This window comes from Acomys minous (genome assembly GCF_964271855.1).
Source record: "Acomys minous genome assembly, chromosome: 8".
NCBI classification, from domain to species: Eukaryota; Metazoa; Chordata; class Mammalia; order Rodentia; family Muridae; genus Acomys; species Acomys minous.
In genome coordinates, this window is record NC_140489.1 from 88,228,419 (window position 1) to 88,253,563 (window position 25,145).

The window sequence follows — 25,145 nt, forward strand, 5'->3', positions numbered from 1 at the left end:
AACCGCAGAAGGCCCAGCTACAGAGCACGGAAACAAAGAATGCCTAACTGTCAGGGAAGTGGGGGGTGGGGTGTCTTCAAGAGACATGGCAGCAGGGCGCCTCCCTTCATTCAAGGAGATATGGGATAGGTTTTAGGAAGGGGAAAATTCAAATTTGGGTTTTCTTTTTAAAATTCCTAGAATTTCTTTTAATATTATTTTAGGGGCTTATTCACTTTATGTGTATGAGTGTTTTGTCTGCGTTTGTTTACATACACTACATGTGTACAATGACCATGGAGTTCAGTAGAGGGTGTCAGATCCCCTGGAGCTACAGATGGTTGTGAGCCACTATGTGGGTGCTGGGAGCCAAACCCAGGTCCTCTGCAAGGGCTTTTCAACACCGAGCCATCTCTCTGGCACCTATCTTTAATACTTTTGACTTGCCGTTGGCTGGATTTGTAGATGGCAAGCCTGCTGATTCAGAGGGCCACCTGAGTACCACGCGGCAGTGAAGCTGAAGCCCCAGCTCAGGCCCTGCATGTTGCATCATAAACACAAGTCAGCCCTTCACACAGCTGAGCTCCTGAGCTGGGTCGGGCATTGGGCACGAGGCACTGTGGTTTTCTCTACTGGCTCAGTCCAACAACAGAGACAAACTGATTAAACAAACAAATAAAATTAGAAGAAGGATAAAAAACATTGCATTGCAAACCCAACAACCTGAGTTCGATCCTTGGAACTCAGAAAAGCTGGAAGTGATGGTGTGCACCTGTAACTCAGCCCTCCTATGGTGAAATGAAAGGAACTACCCAGAAGCCCATGGGGCAGCAGGCCTAGAATATGCAGGGTGGCAAAAACAAGAGTGACCCATTCAACAGGGCAGAAGACAAGAACAGACTCCCATGCCCTCCACATGCACACAGTCTCTCTCTCTCTCTCTCTCTCTCTCTCTCTCTCTCTCTCTCTCTCTCTCTCTCACACACACACACACACACACACACACACCTCTATACAAACAATAAAACATGAAAATATATTTTTTAAAAGCATCACAGTGTTGGGGGTGCAACAGCAGAAGCTCCTAGCCAGCCTGGCAAGACTCCAAGTCCAGGCATGCTCACGGCCAAGGAGACTGTGAGAATCATGCATGTGCCAGAACAGGACCATGGAGCCTTCACAAGCCCTTAGCAGGGCGTGAGGGTACAACAAGGCCCGGGGTCTTATCTAGACACTAGTTTGTGAGTCGTGGATGGGCTGGAGCAAACTCCTCACTTCCTTTTTCCACAGGGAGGCATATCAACCATGGTAGTTTTTTCCTACCTCTCTGTCCTCACTTGAGGACAGGAACCCAAAGTGAGGAGGCAAGACCCCTCTGAAGTTTCTTAGGTCCCACAGGGGTCACTACGCTGAGGCCTACTCCTCCTCCACCCTCGGTACCCTCAAGCTGCCGAGTGGGCTGGGCTACCACAGGCCCCACGTAGCCATCTGGGCCTCTGCCAACTACCCAGTCTAGATCTACTTTGCTTTACCATAGCTTGCTCTTTGTTTACTCCCAGCTCTGTTCCAGTAGGGGTGGAAGGCCTGAAGACGGGCCATACATATATCTTGGCATACATGTTTATGAGGGCCTAGGAAACATGAGAAGGGTGCTGGGACTTACAAACAGGTTGGTACACAGCCTGTGGTGTCCAAAGGTCTGTAGGGGCGCTACATGAGCAAGTTTCTTGGACTTGGGTCTGACTTAGGCCAGAAAGCAATGCCTGGAGCTGGAGCCTAAACATGACTGACTCAGTGGATGGCAGCTGACTGCAATTTCTCACAGCCCTAAGCAAACTGCAGTCACTACCCACAGTGGCTTAGTTAAGTGTCAGCGAAATGCCAGTGCCAAACAGCAGTTCTCAGGGCTTGAGGCTGCGGCTGACCTGGCCTGGTGTCTGGCAGTGCAGTAGAGACAGACCTCAAGAGACAGCTGAGTCAGCTAAGCAGCTCCCCAGGCTTCCTGACATCCCTCCAACATGATGGAAAACTTTCCTTCCCTTCCTTTCTTCTGTTCGGACAGGATTTCACTCTGCAGCCCAGGAAGGCCCCGGGGCTCACTGGGTAGCACAGGCTGGTCTCAAGGTAGCAGCAATCTTCCTGTTTTTAGCCTGTTGAGATCAAAGGCATGAACTACCACACCCCGCTCTAAATTAAAATGCAAAATACTGAGTTTTTCTTAGCTTCAAATATGATAGTGAAACGGATCACATGGTAATAGTTGGTAATAGAGTTTTTCAGATGATACCCTCCACTCCCCAAAAAAGCTTTTTTTATAATGTTCTTCAGGGTTAAGGAGAAAATTCATCTCTTTAAAATCCAGGCTTGCTGTGGGTTTCTGCAACTGGGTTCATTGAAGCTCTTAGCCAGCAGTTCTCAACCTTCCTAATGCTGCGACCCTATAAAAATACAGTTCCTCATGTTGTGGTGACCCCTAGCCATAAAATTATTTTCGTTGCTAATTCATGGCTGGACTTTTGCTACTGTTAGGAATCATAATGCAAATAGGATGGTAGATAGTCTTAGGTGACCCCTGTGAAAAGGTTGTTTGACCCCTGCCCAAAGGGGTCATGGCCCACAGGTTGAGAACCACTGCTCTAAGCCTACTAGAGTTTGAGATATTAAAGTGGTTGGGGTAGCAAACTGCCCCAAAAGAACTTAATGAACCCTCTACCCGCTCGTCTTCCATTCCACTGAATGAGAAGTGATTTTAAAAGCAGGTAACAGGAAGCGGAGGTGAATACCAACTAGCCACCTTCACAGGTGCTGCCCATCCATGTGCTTTGCAACAACAAATTAAAATGGAGAAACAGCCAGGCCACAGCTCAGGGAAACGTTGCACACCAGGTAGTAATCCACAAAGCTGGGCAGAGGACTCTTCCAAAGAGGAAAACGCTCGGGTTGTGTTGAAGGACAGGCGTGGGTAAGCATTTATCTTCTTCTATTCAAAGACACGATGCCAAAGAAAATGAAAATGCATCCAGGTCCTGCTCATGGGCTGCCTGTCTCTTTTCAGGTCATTTAAAGTCTCAGCTTGCCAACCAAAGGCACAAACGGATCACTGGAGTTACTCTACCCAAACAAGAAAGTGAAGGGGCAGCCTACGGAGTGAGAAGACACCTGATACGAGGACAGATTCCGAACTACATAGTGAAGAACTAGATGAAATGAGCACAGGTAGTCCTGACTTGTGGGCAAGGCCCGAAGACACGAACTAGCAAATGGGTACAAGACAAATGCCCAGCAATGCCAACTGCAGCAACATGTAAGCAAAACACAGCACCCCACACCAAGAAGCCTTTCATGAAAAACTGCAAAGTGAGTGGGGGAAAAAGAACCATACACACTGTTGGCCTGAATTTATAGAGATTTCTTTTAAAATAAATGAATAAATGAAAGAAAAAAATGAATGAATGAGTGAATGAATGAATGTACGCTGGAGATGGCCCAGCAGCTAAGACCATACTCTTTTCTTACAAAAAGACCCAAATTTCATTCCGAGAACCCAGGTCACATATCTTAGTGGTGCCTGTAGCTCCAGCTCGGGAGGTGTCTGACATCTTCTTCGAGGCGTCTTCCCAGGCCCACTTTTTGAGACACATTTAAGTAGTCAGTGTTGAAGCAAGGCTCTAACCAGCTCTTGAAAGCTAATTACTAGATGTCTAGGGATTCTGAGAGACAGCTGTTAAAACACTGCTACTGTTAAAAATTATACTATATAAACGCGTGATAAGTCATGTCAACAACCATGATATTAGGTATTCAAGACTCATTATCTCGCTAGGCACATTGGGACACGCCTGAACTCTAAGCACGTAGGGATCTGAGGAAGAAGGAAGGAATTTGAGTTTACGGATAACCTGGGCTACAGAGTGAGACCCTGTTCCAAATAAACAAAGGATGACAAATCTCACCATTTCTAAATGTTGCTACATTTCACTCTCATCAGCGTCTCAAGTTACTCACATGCATTGTACTTATATGAGGAATGCGTGCTAGAACACTGCTCCTTAATATCCTTTGTCAGCTCCACAGTCAGTAACTCAGAAGAGCAGCTTACGAACTATAACTGGCCACGTTAGAAGCATTTACACCAGGGGAAGAGACAGGCTCTTTGCTCCTCAGAGAAGGCTGTAAATATTTGTTGGGGGTGAGCTCTGAAGAGGAGCAGGTGTGATGCTCACATACTTCCCACATGGCCAGACGACCCACCACAAAGGCCACTTTGTGTCCCTGGAATCTCAGAAGTGAGTGAGAACTGAGACACATTAAAGGGAACCTCACTTCTAGTGTGCTACCTTAATAGGTGCAGAACCTAGGTACATTAAGGTACTGTAAGCAAAGCTTCCCCATTGGGAAGGTGGGGGTAATACACCAAGCCATTCTCTCACTGCCCACTGTTTGACATGACCCTCTGCCGTAAGCAAACCAGCGAGAGCAGAAATCGCCACAGTCCATCAGTGTTTGCTGAGGTACCGTCTCCTTGAGAATTTAGTGTGACCACTTAAAAACTAAGCCATAATCAGTTTCCCCAGAGATGCTGGATAGTCACACACCTCGAAGATGTAGGACAGCGTATCAGCAGCAAGAACTACACACATAACCGAGAGCACACTGTGCGGACTTGCTGAGTCGGCCTCACTGAAAACCAGGGATGCTGCTGTCTGAGATGCCAGGATCCGTGCTAGCTTTTCCTCACTATTTCCCTCCAAGATTAAACAAGGAATTCCTTGGAAAGACAGGGATGCTCACCCAAGACAGCCAGAGGCATCACAAATACAGACACATTGGATTCAGAGCTGTCAGGAAGATTTACTGCCCTGCGAAAGGAATACTGACTGTGTGAATTGATGTTCTATCATGACTATTGCTCCTGACATTAAATCAATGGCACTCAATAGCCACTTACTGCTTACTACCCAGCACCCGTCATCTCAAGACAGAATTTCAAGCACTGCTTTCCAGATGCAAACCACGGACTCTGAGACATCCCCCAAGGCCCAGGTAGCTGTGGGATTGGCCTCGTGACCCAGTCGGGCTGCAGTGTCAAAACATGCTTCTGTCTCCCTACCCCTCTAACACAAAGCATCCATATCACCAGTGACCCAAAAATGGAAAAACTATTTTAGAAAAGTGAGGGCAAAAACAGAAGCCAGTGTCTCAGATCCTGAGAGGGACAATGTGGATCAGGAAGAGAATGGAGGCTTGAAGCAAGAAGTGGGGACAGTTTTATCAGAAACCGATGGATGACTTGGGGACAGTAGAGCATTTACAGCCCTTGGGCTTTGGGGTCCATGCCTGGTTAATGAAGGGGTTTACGGTGGCCCCAGCTGCCACTTGAGCCGTTTCAGAAGACTTCTACACCCATCTCACTGTTCCTTGTTTGGGGCCGTTCGCATTCTCTGCATTCAGGAAGGACGTCCTATAACAAGACACGCCCTCGCCCACTGGGAGTGGAGAGCCTGTAATTACGAATGAATTTCTAAATCTAATTACCAGAAGCTCAGATGTTCCCAGTACATCTAAGGTCAGGGACTGCATCCTGGAGTAATGAACCCCCAGCTCCCGGTGGATCCCAGAGCACTCGATGCAAGTCAGGATGCCCAGGTTGGTGGAGAGCCACGTCGGATCTGTCGAAGGAGGGAACATCTATGAGCCTGCCATCGGAACAGTCAGGAAGCAGACGTTTCCTCCTGCCGGGCTGCTGAAACGTGAATGTTTTACCCTAGACACAGCTGGCCATCTAAAGTCACACCAAACCCAGAAGCAGTGACAAAGTGTTCTTTTTCTCCTTCCACACTCAAGCAAGGAGGGCTAGCCCTGCGGCACTCGTGGCCGTCCCACCCTGGCGCACCACACAGTGGAGCAGGAGGAGCAGGCCTCTCCCAAGCAGAGTGCTGCAGGGATAGGTGAGATGTGTAGGTACCAACAGCAACAGAACACCTCCCCCCCCATGCTCGTGGTGTGCTGTGTCCACGATGCGGGCTGTGGTAACAGTCAACCGTACCGTGAGCATCTGAAATCAGAGTACTTTCACCTATAATCTCACTGAACGCTCAGGGCATGCTGCTAGCAAGTACAGAGCACTCGGCTGTCCTGCATCTCCCTACTTGGCATATTTACGCCCTCATTGTGTATCCTACCAAGTGCTTAGCGATTCTTGAAGGGCGCATGCTGAATTTACAAAGCGTTGAAAATACGATGTGCTGCAGCACAGTGCCACGGGAGTGCTTATCGCCCTTAGAGGTCCTGCACAGATAAACATCATGATCTTGCTGATAAGGTGATCGTGAGGTTCTTTTAAAACAGTCAAGCTGTTAAAAACTGCAGGAGGGGGAGAGGGGCTGGAGAGACGGCTTGGTGGTGAGAGCACTCGCTGCTCTTGCAGAGGACCAGAGTTCCACTCCCAGCACCCATGTGACGATTTGCAACCATTTACAGCTCCAATTCCAGGGGATCTGATCCCTCTTCTGGTCTCTATGGGCATTACACACATGTGGTACACACAAATTCACTCAGACTCAAACCTACAACTCTAAGTAGAAGCAAAAAATATTGTGGGCTGGGACTTTTGCTCAGTGGTACAGTGCTCACCCAGCACATGTAAGGCACTAAATTCAATCCATAGTACACCTATGTACACACACACTAATTGTACCAACATTAGTAAACATTACTAACATCCATGTTTGCAGGTATTCTGTGTGTGCATCCTGCACTGGGGGAACAATGCATGTTTGATAACAGCACCATTTCATACCATCTGTGTGTTCTTAGCCTTTTTTTTTGTTTTGTTTTGGTTTGGTTTGGTTTTTTCAGACAGAGTTTCTCTGTGTGTAGCCTCGCTAGCCCTGGGCTGATAGACCAGGCTGGCCTTGAGTTCACAGACATCTACTTGTCTCTGCCTCCCAAGTGCTGGGATTAAAGGCATGTGCCACCACTGCCTGCTGTTCTTAGCATTTTACAGCAACGTTTGTTTGAGACATGGTCTCTCTATGTAGCGCTGACTGTCCTGGAACCTGCTCTGTAGACCAGGCCTGCCTCGAATTCACAGTTGTCTTGGCAATCTGTGGCTTTCGGGATCACAGAGTGTGACTGAAAGTTACTTCACAGGGTCCTCTAAGGAGCACAGAGAGGGTAAAGGAAATCCAAAGCAAGAAGGCCCTGCTGTACCTTCACAGCCTCTCAGAGCCCGCGACACTGGTGACCTTCAGCTCACCCCCACCATGCCCTGCAGTTCTCCTTGCTCGAAAGCCACTGTAATTGTTTCATCCCCACCTGGCTATCTTTCCATGGCCCTGTCCCTGGACACAGCAGGCCAGCATCTCCCACCCATGCATGCTACTGTGCTCCGCCCACAGTTAATGAAGCATTTGTGTAATAGGAGGAGCCCAGATGGAGCTGCACTCATTTCATGTTTGAAATGAGAATGTGTGTGTATGTGTGTGTGTGGGGGGGGGGGGAATAAATAGGTGGATTCTAGGCGTCTCTGGAATCTGAGTGCCCTAGAGCAGGGGATGGGGGCGGTTCCCGGGTCACCTGGTGCCCCACAGTCGCAGCAGACGTCATTGCCCGTCATCCTCTGCACCTCCGAGATGATCTCCTTGGTCAGCTCTTGGACGATGTTATTTTCTCCGGTGTTGTCATCGCCCTTAAATGCGTTGTTCAGAGCTTCCTCCTTGCTGTTCTGTAGCACAGACATCCATCTAGACAGGCGGCAGCAGGAGTGTTAGCTGAGGGAGCGCGCCCACTCCCGCCCCTGGACCCAGCCCCAGCCACGGAACTTACATCTGACATTCCTGTTCGTCTTCTGCTTGGAAGTGGTACGTCCTGTCATCTGCGCAGCAAGGGAGATTTATCACTGTGAGGCTGGGCTTTTTACCTCAGGAATACTGTGTGCTCTCTACCAGATGACTGCATAAAGCCCAGCAGTCCTTCAGAGCTGTGCGTGCCTGCATGTCTGCCTGCTTGCATGCATGTGCTGGCTTTAGTCCCTGTGATTTTGTAATGAAAATTAATCAACCTGCTGCATTCTAGTCTAAGACATGCAGCTGCCTGAGAAGTGAGGCGGCTATTTAACAAAAACCAAATTCCTATAAACGTTTATATACATTACATAGTCATCCCCCAAAAGTCCTTTGATAGGAGCCTTCCACATCCTGCTCTTTGAGGCGGAACTCCCTATGTAGACCAGGCTAGCCTTGAACTCACAGAGAATTGCCTGCCTCCGCTTCCTGTGTAAAGGTATGGACCATTCCCCTGGCAAACAAGAGCCTTTTCTGGAAACTGCTACCTTAGATGTTTTCTGGCTTCCTCAGAAAAGGAATAACACTGTATCAGAAGTTCTGAGGCCACACCCTGAGGGTCCTATGTCACAAGCACAGTTAGCCCAATAAGATGTGGTTAATAACGGTCTAATGGGAAGTGTCACACTGGTGCAGCAGGTGCCTGCAATGCCTTACAAGTTTTCGGGGGGAGCGGGGACGTGATCCTGTGTTCACACGAGGGGACAGCTTCACTTCTGTGCTGCTCTTGCCAAAAATGTACAACCTCAGTTAAGCCCTGAGGTAACACAGGGGAAACCTAAACTTGACGGACACTTCACAACAAAACTAGACAGCAGTCTTCCAAAGATACAAAGGTCAGGACAGGCAAGGGAAGACTGAAGAAACTAGACCCCTGGGGGCCATGATTAAATGTGATCTAAATGCACGAGGGGGCCTGGCGGGGGTTGCAGTACTGGGATGAGGACATGTGTGGAAAACTGGTACATTCTGGGCAGCATTTCAAAGCATCGTGCCTTCCTCAATGTGGCTCTCCCTAGTAATACCTAGTGGCTAAATTGTACTGAGATAGATCTATACACAGGGTGTGGCGGGGGAGGGAGGAGGGGAGGAGCATGAAGGGGGGGGGAGGATGGAGAGAGAGTGGAAGAGAAAAGCTGGATAAGAGGTAGCCACAAAATCTGTGAATAAAATCAGTTGAAAAACAAAGTAAGAAAGAAAACTAAAACTGAAAAGAAAAAAAAAAAAGAAATCTAACTTCTGCAGGTAGCATAGAGGGACCCTCTTCTTGGTGGCACAACAGAACATCTCTGATCCTAAGAGCAAACAGATGGCGATGGTGACTTGTCCGCTGAGGGCATCCGACACCAGGACTGACAGCTTGAGTTGAATCCTTGGAACCAATGTGGTGGAAAGAGGGAACCAACTCTCACAAGGTGCCCTCTGGCCTCCAAATGGGCACGCTTTTAAAAACGATGATGAGAAGACACGGGTCTGCAATAGGAGCTTTCACTCCTTGAACCAGAAGACTCTTGATGAGCTGCATGGGCTGGAGCCAAGGGCCAAGAGAGGTCAAGTGTAGACACAAGTGAGGTTCGGAGCAGAGGAGCCAAGTGGTGGTTTTGGTTTTGGTTGTTTCTACAGTCTTAACGCCAGGGGGAGTCACACAACACTGTTCTACATCCCATCTCTCACAGAGGAGAGGAACGGAGGCAAAAAGAACCACTTCATGTTACACAAACACTGGACCGCACCGGATTGGAGAAAAGAGGCACGGCCACTTTCTTCTACAGCCCAGCCTCCTAGGAAAAGGGCCAGAGGGGCAGGTCCACAGCTCAAGCTGGGAGCTTGCCAGGTGGACCTCAGAGTTCTCAGTGCCCACACTGAGCTACTTCACAGCCAGATTGAGTGTGGCTTGGGTGGACGGATGGCTAATTCTCCCAGTGCTCCGACTGGGAACTGGAGAAGTGCGAGGTCATTCTGTGTGAAAATGTCTAAATAATAATAACGCCTTCCCTGCGGGCACTCTGCAATTCCACCTAAACCCGGGCAGTCTCCACGGGCCTCTGCCACTATACAGCGGCATGCCACCCAGGCCTCTGTGCTCCATCCTGCTCAGCAGACTAGCTACGTTATCTCATAATTCTAACCGAATCCTAAATCTTAGGGTGCCCGTGTAGGTCAAGATTCACTCTGAGGGTAAGAGACTGGAGTTCCCCAAGGGTTGGCTTTACTGCAGACAAACCTTCCCCCCACCCCCGCAGCCCCACCCCAGAGGATGGTGTTCTCTCTTGATCAGAATGGGAAACCCATTTGGGAGAACAGTGTGTGTGTGGGGTGGGGGGGTCTTGCAGGCAGCAGCTCAAGGCAGCCTGTCAGTGTATCATCCTTTCAGCAGGTTCCAGTACAGCATGATCAGTGCAGATAAGGGGGGGAAGGGTGACTTCTGGGGTGCAGCTACACTCTCACTGACCTGCTGTCTCCTGGTCTGGCCTTTGGTTCATCTTTGATTTCCCAAACGACTCGACTATGTTAAGCTCAAGGGCACTTGATGGGGGCAGAGGAGCCATCAGCGGGAAGAATAGGATGCTCAGGAACAAGGCCCACTCCCTAGGGCAGCAGCCACCTCAGAGCTTCAGCCAGTGCATTTCCCATGATAACTTCAAGTCTCTACAAAAACGTTAAGCCCCTGTGGCTCCGCATGAAGCATTCCCCGCCCGATGTTCCTAGAGGAGTCGGGCATTCGGAAAATCTGCTGAGTTGAAAACTGGGTAGGACGGGAATTAATTTTGCCCCTTGAAGGCAAAGCAGGGGAAGTGGGTGAGACAGGTTTTCAACACAGCTAAGGTTCTGCATGGCCACAGCGGCAAACAGTGCCTGCAGCCAGACTCACAGACCACCTCTGGCTGCCACAAAGCCAATAGTGGGGTCTTGGTGAAGTCTGTCTGCATCACTGCTCTCGGGCACAGCTAGACTCACACACTAGCCACTTCCCCCACATCCTCAGGATGCCACAATTTACACCTAGCAGGAGTTTGTGCGCCCTGACTATAAGCACCCCTCCCTGGTGCCTGATGAGCTAAGAGCACACAGGAGGAAGGTTCTGTGGCAGCTGCTTCTGCACCTTTGGTGTTTGCTGGGGACCCACCAGCCATTCTGAAGGTGACAACTGGGGGAGGTGCTACACCCACCTCTGTGTGGTGCCCAAAGTTCAGCCAAACTCAGATGGCTACCAACTACTGATCTGGTACCCAAGAGAACTTACACTTAGGGTAATACTTGCCATTTTAACAGTATGCTTAAAGAATAAAATAAAGGATTGAAAACCCTTTTCTCCAGCCAGCAGAAGACATCTAATGACACCATCAAGTCATTTTCCCTTTAACTCAAGCTTTTGTTACTGTCTAGACGCAGGTAACCGAGCAGTGACCACATTTTAAAATACACTCACGGCTCAGCATTTTACGTTTTATAAATGTGATTCTCAAAGTAAAGTCTGCTACATATGGAACCTGCCAGAGTGAGGGAGCAGGGAGCTTGAAGCTCCATCTCTCTCTCCCTCCTGTGTGTGTGTGTGTGTGTGTGTGTGTGTGTGTGTGTGTGTGTGTGTGTGTGTGTGTGTGTGTAGAAGCCAGAGGACATATCCTGCAGTTATTTTCTCTGCTTTATTCCCTTAAGACAAGTCTCTCACTGAATTTGAAGCTACTCTGGTGGCCAGCAAGCCCCAGTAATCCTCCTGTCTCTACCGTCCTCAGCTGTGCTAGGGTTACAGGTACATACATGGCTGCAGTTTGCATAGCAAGAGCTCTGCCACAGAGCAATACCCCTAGCTCAGCATAAGTGACAAACAGTCCCCAGATGTCGCCCCATCCCACGGCTCCGCCCTCCCTGCAGCTTGTTGCAGCGGGTCTGCAGGATGAAACCTGATGCAGAGCACAAACCATACAGGCAGAGACGGCGTGCCCAGACTTCTTGATTTGCTGTGTATGTTAAATCACATCACGCCGGCTCCTAGGTCTCAATAACGCGGTCAGAAGAATGAGTCAGGAAGGGATGCTAGTGGTGACGGAACACGCCAGCAGCCGCGGTCCCTCAGGCTAGGGCTTTGTGTAAACTCAACAGCTGTGCTGGATTTCTGGGGACACCATTTCAGAGGGGAGACTGGTCCACCCTGCCCTGAACTGTAATTATGCCATGTACAATGACCAAGGACAAAAGATAGTTATCATAGTTTCCTTAAGACATCATGGGCCCCTTTCTTGTTTTTGGAAGGTTCTGACTAAACACATTTGCTATAATTGTGGTTCTGTGGCTCTGTGTTTATGTGTGTGTGTGTGTGTGTGTGTGTGTGTGTGTGTGTGTGTGTGTGTGTGTCACAAAGAAGAGACATTCATGGAAACAAAAAAACAAATTCTGTAGGGGGGAAATTAACACCTAAAAAAAACCACTTAAGTTCAAGGGCTTTATTGAAAACCTAATCGTTTCTTTTGAGCATTCAAAAACTCATTATATTTATTTGTGTTTTGGGTAGAGAGGGGACTTCTGTGCACCATGGCGCACATGTGTAGGACATGGGACAACCTGCAGGAATAGATTCACTTCTTCTACCATATGGGATTCCGGAATAGAGCGCAGGGCATCGAGCTTGGCAGCCAAGGGCCTTTAACCCACTGAGCCATCTCACTGGCCTCCGTTTATGGCATTTTAAATATCACACAAATAAACTACAGAAGCTCCAGACGGCAAAACTGTCATTTGAAGGAAGGATTTTAGGACTGAGACTTATCCAGCGCAATCTGTGTGTTACCAACGAGGCAGCTGAGGCTCAGCGTGGAGAGGATGGGAGAAGACGACTCTCAACAGTGCAGACAGAAAGGGCTAGCTTCACAGGCCCAGTTCTAACCCAAGGTACCAGCAAGCCACCAGTCAGCACTAGGAGGCAGGTCACTTGAAAACAGGGTCTCACCATGCAGACCCAACTGGCCTTAACCTCATAATCCTCCTGCCTCAGCCTCCTGAGCACTGGGCTTGCAGGCTTATGCAATAATACCCACCAACCTTAATACCAATTCTTCAAAAAGCTAAAGCTCCAGGCACACGTAAACTCACCACTAAACGGTCTGACAAAGAACCTTACGTGAGATGAGGTCGAAACACTTCTTCTCCTCAGGATTGGTCTTCACCTGGCAGGTTAGCAGGTTGAGCTTGGCAGGTGGCCGGTTGGCCTGTTTAAAAACAATTGGAAAAACGCAGGAACAGAGGGAAGTGAGAGCTGGTCATCAAGAGCAGACTAGTTTACAAACATTTTCACAGATGGGACACAAGAGGAATGCTGGGGGGGGGGGGGGAGGTGGGGGGGGGCTGGCTTCTATCTGAGCTCCACAGCAACGTCTCTACCAGGGCACGCACAGCAGTCTATACGACCCATCTGGACGAGGCCTAGAGCCAGGCCAGTGTCGAGGACGGTGGCGAATTGCTCCAGAGCGAACAGAAACACGGGGCTCTGACCCTTGAGATGGCACAGGGGGTGGCTGGGTGGCTTGAGCAAGCACCCAGCTTCATTTCATGAGCTTTTCAAAGCATTTTTCCTAAGTGGAAACCTTACTTCCAAGAAAAGTCATCTACCACACACACATACAAGGGTGTGCAGCTGTGTGGCACTTTGCTGCTGTTTTAACTATCTAAAATGAAAGCAGGTGACAATACACAATCCTAAATGCCAACCACCGCTGTCACTTGTTTTCACAGGACATATCCCATCTACAAAAGATACAAGACGTTTTATTGGTTTCAGTTAAAAATAAGCGGGTGGTGGGGTGGACAGAGACTACAGGACTGGAGAGATGGGTCAGCAACTAAGAGCACTTATAGGATCTCAGATCGGTTAGTCACCCACATTGGGTGGCTCAAGTTGTAACTCCAGCTCCAGGGAATCTGAGGCCCTCTTCTGGTGTCCATGGGAACACAGACACAGACACAGACACAGACACACACACACACACACACACACACACACACACACACACACACACACACACACGGTACATACAAACATGCAGTCAAAACACCCATACATGCAGTTAAAACACCCATACACATAAAATAAAAATAAAAAATTTAAAGTCTTAAATTTCAACTATTCTCACTCTCCGCTCTCCTCGCACTAGAGGCTTGAAGACACAGGGCCTGGATTTGGGGTTAACCCAGACGCACGCCTGCACCTGTACCGGGGAAGGCCTGCCATGTACCGGGGAAGGCCTGCCATGTACCGGGGAAGGCCTGCCAGAGGCTCTTGCACTCACAGACCGAGGGATTTTCTGCCACTGGCTTTACAGGGCTGGGAGCAGGGGTTCAACAGTCTCCATGAAAGCGGGTCAGAGCCTTGCAACTTGTGAAATCTGTATTTATAAAGGATAAAAGAACTGAAATCTGAAAATTCCAACTACGCGAACAGGCCTGTCTGGCACTCTTGCGGTTTTATGGATATTTTGATAGTGTTGTCTTTTGAAGACAGGGTTTCTCTATGGAGTCCTTGTAGTCCTGGCTGTCCTAAAAACTCTCTCTATAGAACAGGCCGGCCCCCAACTCAGAGTTCTGCCTGTCTCTGCCTCTCAAATGTTGGGATTAAAGGTGTGGCCCCCAGATAGGATGAACAGATGAAACCACTTGGCCCAGGCTGTGCAGTTAGGGAGCTGGGAAGCAAGGCTCCAACAAACACGCTGAACATTTACCGTCACCTTCACTGGCTTTGCACGGCTTCCTGAGAAGACAGGCGTTCACACGCACTTACGGTTTTTAAAGTTTTAGAGCATTTCATAGATGTCCACAATGAAATAAGATCATATCTATCCCCCATACCTCCACACCTTCACTCCTGCCAACTCCATGTCTTGCTGTTGCTTTATGGATAATCTACTAAGTCCAATTAGTGTCACCCATGTGCATGGGTTCAGGGTCATCCACTGTGGGATGTGAAATGTGCCAGTGGCTACACTTCAATAAAGACTGACTCTCCCTCTGCCAACACTGTAACTGTCATTAGCAACTCAGTGTGGGATACAGTCCAGAGATGATCTATCCCGTCCACACTAGGACTGTAGCTGGCTTCATCAAGCTGAAGTCTTATGCAGCCAACCACAGCTGCTACCAGGACACATAGAGCTACAGTTAGAGTCATTACAGTTCCTCTCTCCCCACCTCTGTCACCTTCCTTCCCTCCCGTGGCACTGCCACTCTTGGCCTCAATAATCATCCTCAAAGACAAACTCTCACTTTTCAGCAAATGAAAGCAAAGTACAGAAAAGGACCCCAGGGCCTTCACCTGGACTAGAAATTCGAGGCCATGAATTTAGCCACATATTAAAGACGGCAGCCAAGAAGGACCCACAGACACAGAGCGAGCGTCTTTAGCACCACTAGCTCCTGCAGGTTCCACTTTAATCATCGCTTGCTCTTTGTTCATTTGGGTTATTAGCTACCAGCAAAGCTGTGAGGGAAACTTATGAGAGAACGTTCTACCATTGACTCCCCTCCTTGCTGCCATTTTGGAAAAACAAAGCCACTATTCAATTTAGCTGGAGAGCAGTGCTTATCTCTTCCCAAGGCAGCCTGGGGTTAGCAGGGAACTTTAGCAACCAGGAAGATCCTACCAGCCTTGGAGCTTGCAGTGTGAGGGCAGAGGTTATTACAAATTCTTCCACTTAATCCTGCCATTCTACTTTCTACTAAACACCCCAGTCCTTTAAAAGGTATTGATTGATTGATTGATTGATTGAGGCCATAGGGATTTAACCTAGGACTTCATGTTATGTAAGGTAAGCAAGCATTCTACCTGTATCGGCAGTCTTTAAAATACTTTTAAAATACAAGCTTGTGCTCTTCCTTCCAAGTGAATAAGGATCACATTTTTTTTTCTTTTCTTTCTTTTTTGGATCATATTTTGTTAAATGCTGGGCTGGCCAGGTGTGGTGGTACATGCCTTTAATCCCAGCACTCAGGAGGCAGATACAGATAGACCTCTGTGAGTTCAAGGCTAGGCTGGTCTACATAGTGACTTCCTGTCCAGCCAGAGTTATATAGTGAGACCCTATCTCAAAAATATATATACATATATATATAATATATATTATATATATTATATATATACACATACATACACACATAAATACATACACACACACATATATACAAAATAAAATAATGGGTCCCTTAAGCAGCAAGCAATTCTTCTGGCACAATGCAGCCCTCAGGCCTTGCTGGGGTGAGGTTGCTGTGAACTTGGTCAAGAAGACCCCCTAATCGGAGATCTCATCCCAAGGACCTCCCCAATGCCAGAAACACAACCTGCTGTGGCAACACAGGTGCAGGCCCTCACTGTACCTGTCCTAGATGGTACCTGTACTCTGTAGGAGTGAAGAGTTCAGCAATTTCACACCCCAGAGACTGCCTGCTTCCGGAGGGTTCTATCTTCCTGACAGTGCAAGCATGCCCCAGGAGACCCACAGAGCAGCTGTGTACCAGAGCTGCCTTGACCGCCACTTCCTCAGACCCAGCTCTGGAAACCTGCCCCTTTCTCCTCTGGTGATGAAGCAGAGTCAAGAACTACTGGAAAATTGGACAAGCTACCCAGGAGCCAGATAAAAACCCAAACGCTGAAACAATGCCTCTCCCAGTCCTCGCTCTCCTGGTCACTCTCAGTCTGGACCATTCACATCTACAAAATGCAAACGGTCTGGTGGCACAGGAACATGGCGGGTCCTTCAGGACCAGGACTGCTGGCGCATACAGGTCAGCACACAGTGAGAGGAAATGGGATGCTGAAAAGCAGCTACGGGAGCTCCTCAAAGGCCATCAGGTGGCGGCTGAATGGGGACCCACCCTACAGCTAGAGCAGGAAGGGGCAGCTAATGCCAGAGGACGCCTCACCTCCCCCCAAGTGGAGGTTCCTTGAGTGAGTTCACCTCAAAGCACACAGCTCTTAAAAAATGCATGCACTGTGTAAGAAGAGCCATCAGCATCGTGGTAAAGATAATTATAACTACTGCCTGCCGAAAAACTGGGGCAACCCATCAAAATTTAAAGAATTTTTATTATGACTTTGGAGAGCAAGCTGGAACTCTGGAAGTCACTGGAAGCCACTTGTACTGGCGGCAAGGAATCACCAGGTACATTCAAGAAATCACAGCCCTGTCAGGGGTTTAAGTGGAGGGCCTGCACATCAGGGACCCCAAGGAAGGAAATATGACTTGTGACATGAGATTTCTAACTTCTTCAAGAAAGGTAACTTGGCCTCACTCTACAATGATTTCTGCATGGAGGCAGTGTGCCTAAGCTAAAACAACCTAGTGGACACTAAAAATGGAACACAGCACCAGGCGTGGTAGCGCATGCTTTTCATCCCAGCACTCGAGAGGCAGAGGCACGCAGATCTCTGAGAGTTGAAGGCCAGCTTGATCTATAAAGAGAAACCTTGTGTTCAAAAAAAAAAAAAGGGGGGGGGGGGGAAGCACAGCATCCAAGGGGATGAGCCCCGTAAGGCCTGTGAGAGAAACCCAGCTGCCACTGTCCTCCTGGCCTGACATTCTGCATCTACCTGATGCATGGTTAAACACCTTTGTCTCTCTCAGTCTAAAGCACTTGTGCTCCCTCATTCCTACGCACCCGCTGTGTGGAAAGAACAGCGTATCAAGGTCCAAACTGTAAGGCTCAAGGAGTAAGGAGCAGTTTGCTTATGGGAAGACGGATAACTTTTACTCTCCCAAGTTCAGAGATATAGTCAGTTAGTCTGCTGGGCAGAGGCAGCAGAAACCAGGTACAAATCATAATGTCTTGCCCCTAATGGTATCATCAAAAGTGAAGGGGACGATCCCTTCCTCCCAAACTCCTGCAGCAGAATCTTTGCTTCCGTGATAGCTTCACATGAAGCTTTCTTTGTTAGTCAAAAAATAAAAATAAACAAGTGTTAGGTTTCTCAAGACACTACCTTTCTACTGAATCCAAGAAGCCCACCTGTGCTTCTGCCCAACTACTCCTCTTAAGGGGGCTATAGGATGGGGGGAAGGAAGACTGAGACAAAGGCTCAGATTATCACCACCCCGCACGCTCATGACTGAGGTAAATATGTGGCATGAGACCTGCAGCCAGGGGGAAACCATCTACAGTCAACAACGGAACGACCAACCTGGCTTTGACTGTCCAGACCCGTCGTACCAGCCCCAGCCACACCAGCGGAGCGGGTGAAGGGCTGATCTCTGAAAACCAAACTGGAAAGTGATTGTATTCTCACTCAAACCCACACAGGGCTCCATTATATTGCATGGAGCTCTTAAAAACAGGATGACAGGGAGAAGAACTTGATAAAGGCTGGGCACAGGATATGAAATTTCTATAAGGAAGATACAGAATTCCCTTTTATTTTAGATTTGGTTCCCAAAATTCTTTTTTTCCTTCCTTCCTTTCAAGATTTATTTATTTATTATGTATAGTATTCTGTCTGCATGTAACACCTGCAAGCCAGAAGAGGGCACCAGGTCTCATTATAGATGGTTGTGAGCCATTGTGTGGTGGCTGGGAATTGAACTCAGGACCTTTGGAAGAACAGTCAGTGCTCTTAACCTCTGAGCCATCTCTCCAGCACTGCCTCTCCACTCCCTCCCCGCCCCCCGCCACACACACACAGAAATTCTTATGACTAGAACGATTATTTCTTTGTTGAGACATTAGAAGTCTCTGTAAGGAGGATGTCCAGGATGAAGCGAGCTGGGGCAGCAGGTTTGACAGTTTCTGGAAGTTAAAGGCTACTAAAGAGAAGTGGCCTGAGCGATCACTTTGTCTTGAATTTGGTGAAGCCACGGAAGGGAGCCCAGAGAGCACACCCAGGGTGCGGGGGCTCCACATAGGCAAGGGTGCAAGTTTCTTAGCGGGAAGCTCTTCAGAACGCGCCCTCACAGCGGCAGCCCGCGCACAGCACACTCCAGCAACCATCCCCTGCAGAGAAGCATGGATGAAGACAGATACTCACGGTGCCGTGGGATATGGTCAGGAAGCCATTTTTGACGGAACACTTCCTCTTCTGCCACACTTTCCGGATGCTGAAGGAGAAGCGGGGAAACGGGGAGAGTTCAGACACTGACGTGGGAGATGGCCGGCACAGTCGCATCAGCAGCCACCGCCGCTGCCTAGTCACCTACCCGTCGCTCTTCTTGTAGAGGTTCCCGTTCCGCTCTGTCCCATGTTCCTTGTTCCCCTGAGGTTGGTGTAAGCTGTAGGCTGTACTTTGGCGAAGTTGTGAGTCCTAAAAATGTGGTCAAGAAACTGCTTTTTAATGTATCTTGTTTAAGTTCCAGTTTTAAAACATGCACTACATAAAAAGAAACCTATGCCTTAAAAAAATAAAATAAATAAAATAAAATAAAAAGCTAGAAAATTGCCACCAAGGACTTCATAAAAGCCATCTATCAGGCTGCAGAAGGAAATGTAAAAAAAGAAAAAAAAAAAGAAGTATTTCTAGTTCCGGTGCTGGGGACAGAGGTGTTGATGGGCAGTGCCTCACATGAGGACAGCCCTGAGTTCCATCTCAGCATTTCCCTCTCCCTGCAAACTTCTAAACTAGCTTTAATGAGCCACCTGACAGGTTTTGTTTTGGACCCTGCCATCGGCTAGGAGGTCCTGTGGTGGTGAACTCTTGGGAAGGAAGGCTCTGTGGTGTGGGGACAAAGAGCACTGCTTGCAACGCGGGCAAAGTGAAAGAGAAAGCTGGCCTTTCTGCCTCAGTCTTTCTTGGACAACAGTAAAACACTCAGTAAGACAGCAAATGTACTAAGGATGGCTATGATCACATCTGTAAACACCTGGTATGCACAGCACTGGTCACATATTCCCTTCCTTGCCTTGTGGGTCTCATGGTGTGCATGTGCTGATCCTAATTGCTCTGACCCTGACCAAGCATGCCACAGTTACAGAGAAGGCCGTACGTGCTTGGCTAAGAGCCCTACATCCACCTGATGGCAAACTCTGAGTTTCTGAGGGCAAGAATGAGTGAGAATTCTCCAGAACCCAGGCCAGCACCAGCCTTGATGATCCCCGTCCCACACCGAGAGAAGGAGCAACCAGCCGGTGCTGGTTCTGACAGACTAACAGTAAGCGGGATGTGAGATGCCCACAGCCAGGCAAGAGCTAAGGCCTTTTCCGCTTACTGTGGATTCTGCCAAGCTATTTCACTTGTACAGATTAAACAAGAGATGTGATGGTAGTAAGTGGTCTGCTTAAGGTCAGAAGTGCAGCTCTGATTTACAGCTCCTTCTATCTAAGCCACAGTGGAAATCACCAGAGACTAGGGCCAACCTCCTTCCGGGTGTCAAGCAGCTGACCGTTCCCAGGGAAACAAAGGCAGTGCCCAGACAACGAAGAAACTAATGCCACAAGGATCAACATAATCCAAACTGAGCAGAGTATTAAGAACAGCCAAGAACTGAGGGGCACTGCAGGCAGAGCCTCTCAAAGGTGAAGGGGGAAATAAGAGAGATTCAAGGCAAGGGAGGTAGAAGACAGGAGCTAAGAGTGGGAGCTGTGGCCGTCACTCAGGGGAGTAGAGCACTGAGCCAGGAGGCAGCAGAGCCAGCTTGCAGGAGTCACAGTGCAGACTTTGGCTTCAAGTGATATCGAGATTTGTGGATTCTTCCCAGTTTGTTTTTGTTGTTGTTTTGTTTTGTTTTTGAGACAGAGTTTCTCTGTGTAACAGCCCTGGCTGTCCTCAAACTTGTTCTGTAAACCAGGTTGGCCTTGAACTCAGAGATCCACCTGTCTCTGCCTCCCGAATGCTGGGATTAAAGGCATGCGCCATCACCCAGTTTAGAGTACTTTTGTAATTTGTATTTAGGGGTCATACGTATGAAACCACTGCCAAATTTAAGATAATGGAGCTTATAGCTATAAGGACGTTTTTTAAGAGTGTTACAGCTTTTACTCTTTGAGTTAACCTACAGTTATACGGAGGTGGGGTTTCAAGTTCACTCTATTTCTGATAGGTGCACGGCTGTCTCAGGATCACCCTGGGGGAGAGTCTAGTGACCATAAATGTATGGGTTATGTCTGAGCTCGATTCTGCCTCACGCCTCTCCACACCCATCCACGTTCCAACACACCGCAGCGCACAGTTGTTACAAAGTCAGGACGTGCGAATTCTCCGATTTAGCTCTTTTTCATGACTGCTTTGGATAGTGCTGAGTCCCTCTGTACTTCCATATAAGTTTCAGAGTCAGCCTGTCAGCTTTGGGGAAAAGGCAGCTGGGATTCTGATGCAGAGAGCACCGGTCCGCGGGATCTACTGGGGGTGGGGGTGAGGGACACAGCTGCTGAACTGTAACCCCGTTAATTCTTCTGGCGCACCTGATACTGGATCCATGAGTGCCAGTGTCTGGGTGCCAGCTGTACACTCCTCACAGGAGGGTAGCCTCGGTCTCACATGCTCCCTAAAGGACAGCACTTGAAGTCTCAGAAATCCAGAACAAGCCTTGCTTTCCACACTGTAGGAACAGAGTGGAGGGGGCTGGAGAGATGGCTCAGCGGTTAAGAGCACTGGCTACTCTTCCAGAAGTCCTGAGTTCGATTCCCAGCAACTACATGGTGGCTCACAACCATCTATAATGAGATTTTGTGCCTCTTCTGGTATACATGCAGGCAAAACACTGTGTATATGTGATAAATAAAATCCTAAAAAAAGAAAAGAAAAGAAAGAACAGAATGGAGGGGAAAGGACAAATACTGCCTCACTCGTCTGAATGACTTTTTATGGGACACTAAAACTAAACCCATCAAAGACTCTTTGAGGTGGATTACACATCTGTAATCCTAGCCCTGGGGTCACAGTGGGGGTCCAGCAGAGGAAAAGTGATGTTGGTAGGAAGGACCTGTGACTGGGAGCCAAATGCCTCAAAAGTCCTGGGCCTATAATAGGAGGGCAGGGCTCGAGCAAGAGTGGGAGCAGCAAGATGTTGGGGAGAGGAGAGGTGAGCAGGGCAGACTGCGGTGCGGCTGCATGTATCAGTGATGAACAGCAGCGGTGTTGTCCATTATGGCTCCGACAGTGTGAGCGCAGCGGACTGAGGAGCATGGCCGCTCTGGTGCACTGCTGGGGCTCGGTGGCTGGACAACTAAACTAGTACCTGTTTATCAAGCTAACGAGCAGAGACCCTAACAGGAACGATCTCTCCGTTCTCCTAACAGCTGTGGAAATGGCAACACCATTCCTGCTTCATGGAAGACTGAGGCAGGAGAGGCCTAGATCCTGCCACTCTTTCCTGGAAGATGTGGAAGACTAAGAACTTGGCTCTGCCCTGCTCTGCCCTGAGTCCTGACTCAGAAACCAGCCTTCCTGCTCCACCACTGAGACTGTGTCATCTCCCGAAAGTCCTGACTCAGAAGCTGTAGCCACTGGCAGACCTCCGTCAGAGCTCTCACCCTGTGCCCCCGGTTGCTTCTCTCACTCCACTTCCGGATTTCCGGACTGTTACTGTTACTGCTGCAGTGGGGAGCACTGCGCCCACCTTGTCCTGGTGTGTCTGTGCGGTACACAGCTTGAGGACCTGGAACTGAAGGTGCTAGGCAGGTCTTCCTCCCACCACGGCAGACAAGAGCAGGGCCAGCTTGCCCAGGGCCCAGGGGCCAGCAGTGAGCTAGTGCTGCTGAGCATGACAGGGGCGCCAATCCAGACAGGAAAAGCCAGAGTCAGAAAGAGCCAGCAGTCAGAGCAGCGTCTGCTACTTGACAGTCAACTGCTCAGCCACATGCTTCTCACCTGGGACACTTAAAAAAAGAGAAGCAGAAGCCGGGCGGTGGTGGGGGCGGCGCCCGCCTGTAATCCCAGCACTCGGGGAGGCGGAGGCAGGGGGATCTCTGTGAGTTCGAGGCCAGCCTGGTCTACAAAGCAAGTCCAAGACTACAAGAGAGAGAGAGAGAGAGAAAGAGAAAGGGGCGGGGCAGGGGGAGTTGGTGAGGGCAGTGGGGAGAAAGAGGGAGGGCTGTGAGAGGGCTCCTGAGACCACCTCCCAGAGTCTGCTCCTCCCCTCAGGACCACATCTACCATCTCATTACCAGTGGCATCACGGCAGGCTCCCCACTTACAGGTCTCACTGAGATGGGCACATGGAGAAAACAGAAGATGAAAGTGACAGAAAGAAAGGGCAGGAAACACCCAGCGGCACTGGGGATGCTAGAACTCTGCATGCTAGGCAAGAGCTCGACCCTTGACCTGCTTTTCTTTCCTTCCTTCCTTAACAGGGTCTCGCGATGTAGCCCTGGCTGGCCTGGCATTTACTCTGAGGATCAGGCTGGTCTTGAACTCACAGAGCTCCCCCTGCTTCTGCCGCCCAAGCTGGGACTGCGGACATGTGCCCACCATGCCTGGCTAACTTATTTTGCACCACGCCCTCATGTACTTGTCCAGGATGGCCCTGACTTTGCTCTGTAGCCAAAGCAGACCTTGAACTGGGATCCTCCTGCCTCAACTTCCCAAGAGGTTGGGATTAGAGATGAGTACTACACCAGGTCCAGTTGAAGAATGAACCCTTCCCAGAAGGTGTGAGAACACTGGGAGAAAGGGACCAGGCGCCAAACTGAAGTAAGCCCCCTGGGTGGCAAAGAAAAACAGCCACCGTATTAATGGCGACACCCTTCACCTGTCTCTAAGCTGAGATTTGCAGAGGGAAGCAGGAAGCAACCACTCCTACCAAGCAAAAAGGCACTGTCCCTGGGCCCGTGGCTGAACTTCTATTCTCTATTACACAGGCAGAGTTAGAGTTTTCGCAGTCCTGCTAAAGTCCACCCATCGCCTCGGCTTTCTGAATCTCTCACTCGCAAAGGAGAAACCAACCAAAAAGAAGCAGAGTAAAGCAGCCATGCCGAGAACCCAGGCACAACCAGGCACAACCAGGCACAACATTCACTTAGAACCACGGAAGATCTGAAGTCTTTGCACTTGTTAGGTAGCTGCTACTGTATCCACAGACCACCACACAGACTGAGCATCCGCACCAACAAGCAACCGATAGAGGAAACATTCCCACAAGCAGGAGGGTGGAGAACCCGGGCTAAGAAAGCCAAGAGAAAGAAAGGAGGCTAATTTGACAACACCCCGTGCCTCTGGAGCAGGTGGGCAGAACCGTCGGTAACAGCTCTCCAATAAGGCTGGCATCCTCGGACCTCAAATTCTGCACAGCCTGACCCACCACGGTATCAGTGCCCCAGGGGCTGCCGACCCAGGCACACCTCATCTCAAACTGAGTCGTCTCTTCCTGGGTTAGAACCTCCTCAGACAAAAACAGCTCTCCACCACTCACACCGGTGCTCTGGAGAGCCGCCACCTCGATGACGCCCAGGCTCTCAAGCCTGCCTCTTCTACTTACTGTGAGGCTATGGTCTCAGATCATAAGAACTGTGCTTTCTGGACTGGGAAAAGGTCACCATGCTGTGAACAATCTCTATCGAGCAAAGCAGCATTATGGAGAAGGTGCTCAGAGGCAGTCCTGCTGAGAAAAGGCTCGGGGTGGACCAGAAGGGCTTGCAGAACTCAGCACTGCAGGAAGGGAGGGCCGGGACGCGCGGCTCCAATCTCATGAAAGTATGACAGCAGAAGTCCAAACTAAACTTGGAAATTTTCTGTTTCATTTGTCATATGCATCCAAATTCTACAGTCTTTTTTGTAAAATCATCTACTACGGTGAGAGAGGAGACATTAAAAGCTGAAATGAACTAGTCACTAAGATGTATGAAGAAATATCTATGACCATGCGAAATTCTGCAATTTGTGAAAATACCAGGTACTTACTCTCCTAGACTTCGGTCACAAAAGGTAAATGCATTTAGGAGAAAAACAACAAGATTCAGTTATAGTCTAAGAACTATGGTTCGTTAAGTAGTTATTTAATTTTACTGAAAAGGAAGAAGATTTACATTAAATCCCCATTACATCCCACTACTCTGAGGCAGGCAGGAGGATCACTTGAGCCTATGAGTTCAGGGCTAACCTCAGCAACAGACTAGAGACAACGTTACTCCTTATAATGCCAGAACCACGTTACCATCACTTGGTGATGTGGGGGGGACATAAAGTTATCACTGCACCGAAGAACACGGAGAAGAACCATGAATGGCTGGCCACCGGGGGGCAGCCGTGTCGAAAGCTAACTCTCCCATCCTTAAAGAAGCATTATCAGTGTGTGTGTGTGTATATGTGTGTGTGTGTGTGTGTGTGTGTGTGTGTGTGTGTGTGTGTGTGTGTGTGTCATCTGTAAGAGCGGGCATGCAAGTGCCACAGTAGGAGTTGGTTCTCTCCTTCCACTCAGACTA

The 25,145-nt window shown here is 49.1% G+C and overlaps 1 protein-coding gene across 3 annotated transcripts in view; it reads right to left on the reverse strand.

Moving 5' to 3' along the window:
• ASAP2 (ArfGAP with SH3 domain, ankyrin repeat and PH domain 2) overlaps positions 1–25,145 on the reverse strand; it is a 151,601-nt gene that overhangs the window by 29,443 nt on the left and 97,013 nt on the right. For all 3 annotated transcript variants that reach the window (XM_084792180.1, XM_084792179.1, XM_084792181.1), the window contains exons 10-15: positions 18,992–19,095; positions 18,823–18,892; positions 12,940–13,027; positions 7,807–7,855; positions 7,558–7,724; positions 5,515–5,648 (exon numbers count right to left, since the gene is read on the reverse strand). In XM_084792180.1, the coding sequence (XP_084648306.1) occupies positions 5,515–5,648; positions 7,558–7,724; positions 7,807–7,855; positions 12,940–13,027; positions 18,823–18,892; positions 18,992–19,095 (612 nt within the window). The remainder of the gene's footprint in view (positions 1–5,514; positions 5,649–7,557; positions 7,725–7,806; positions 7,856–12,939; positions 13,028–18,822; positions 18,893–18,991; positions 19,096–25,145) is intronic.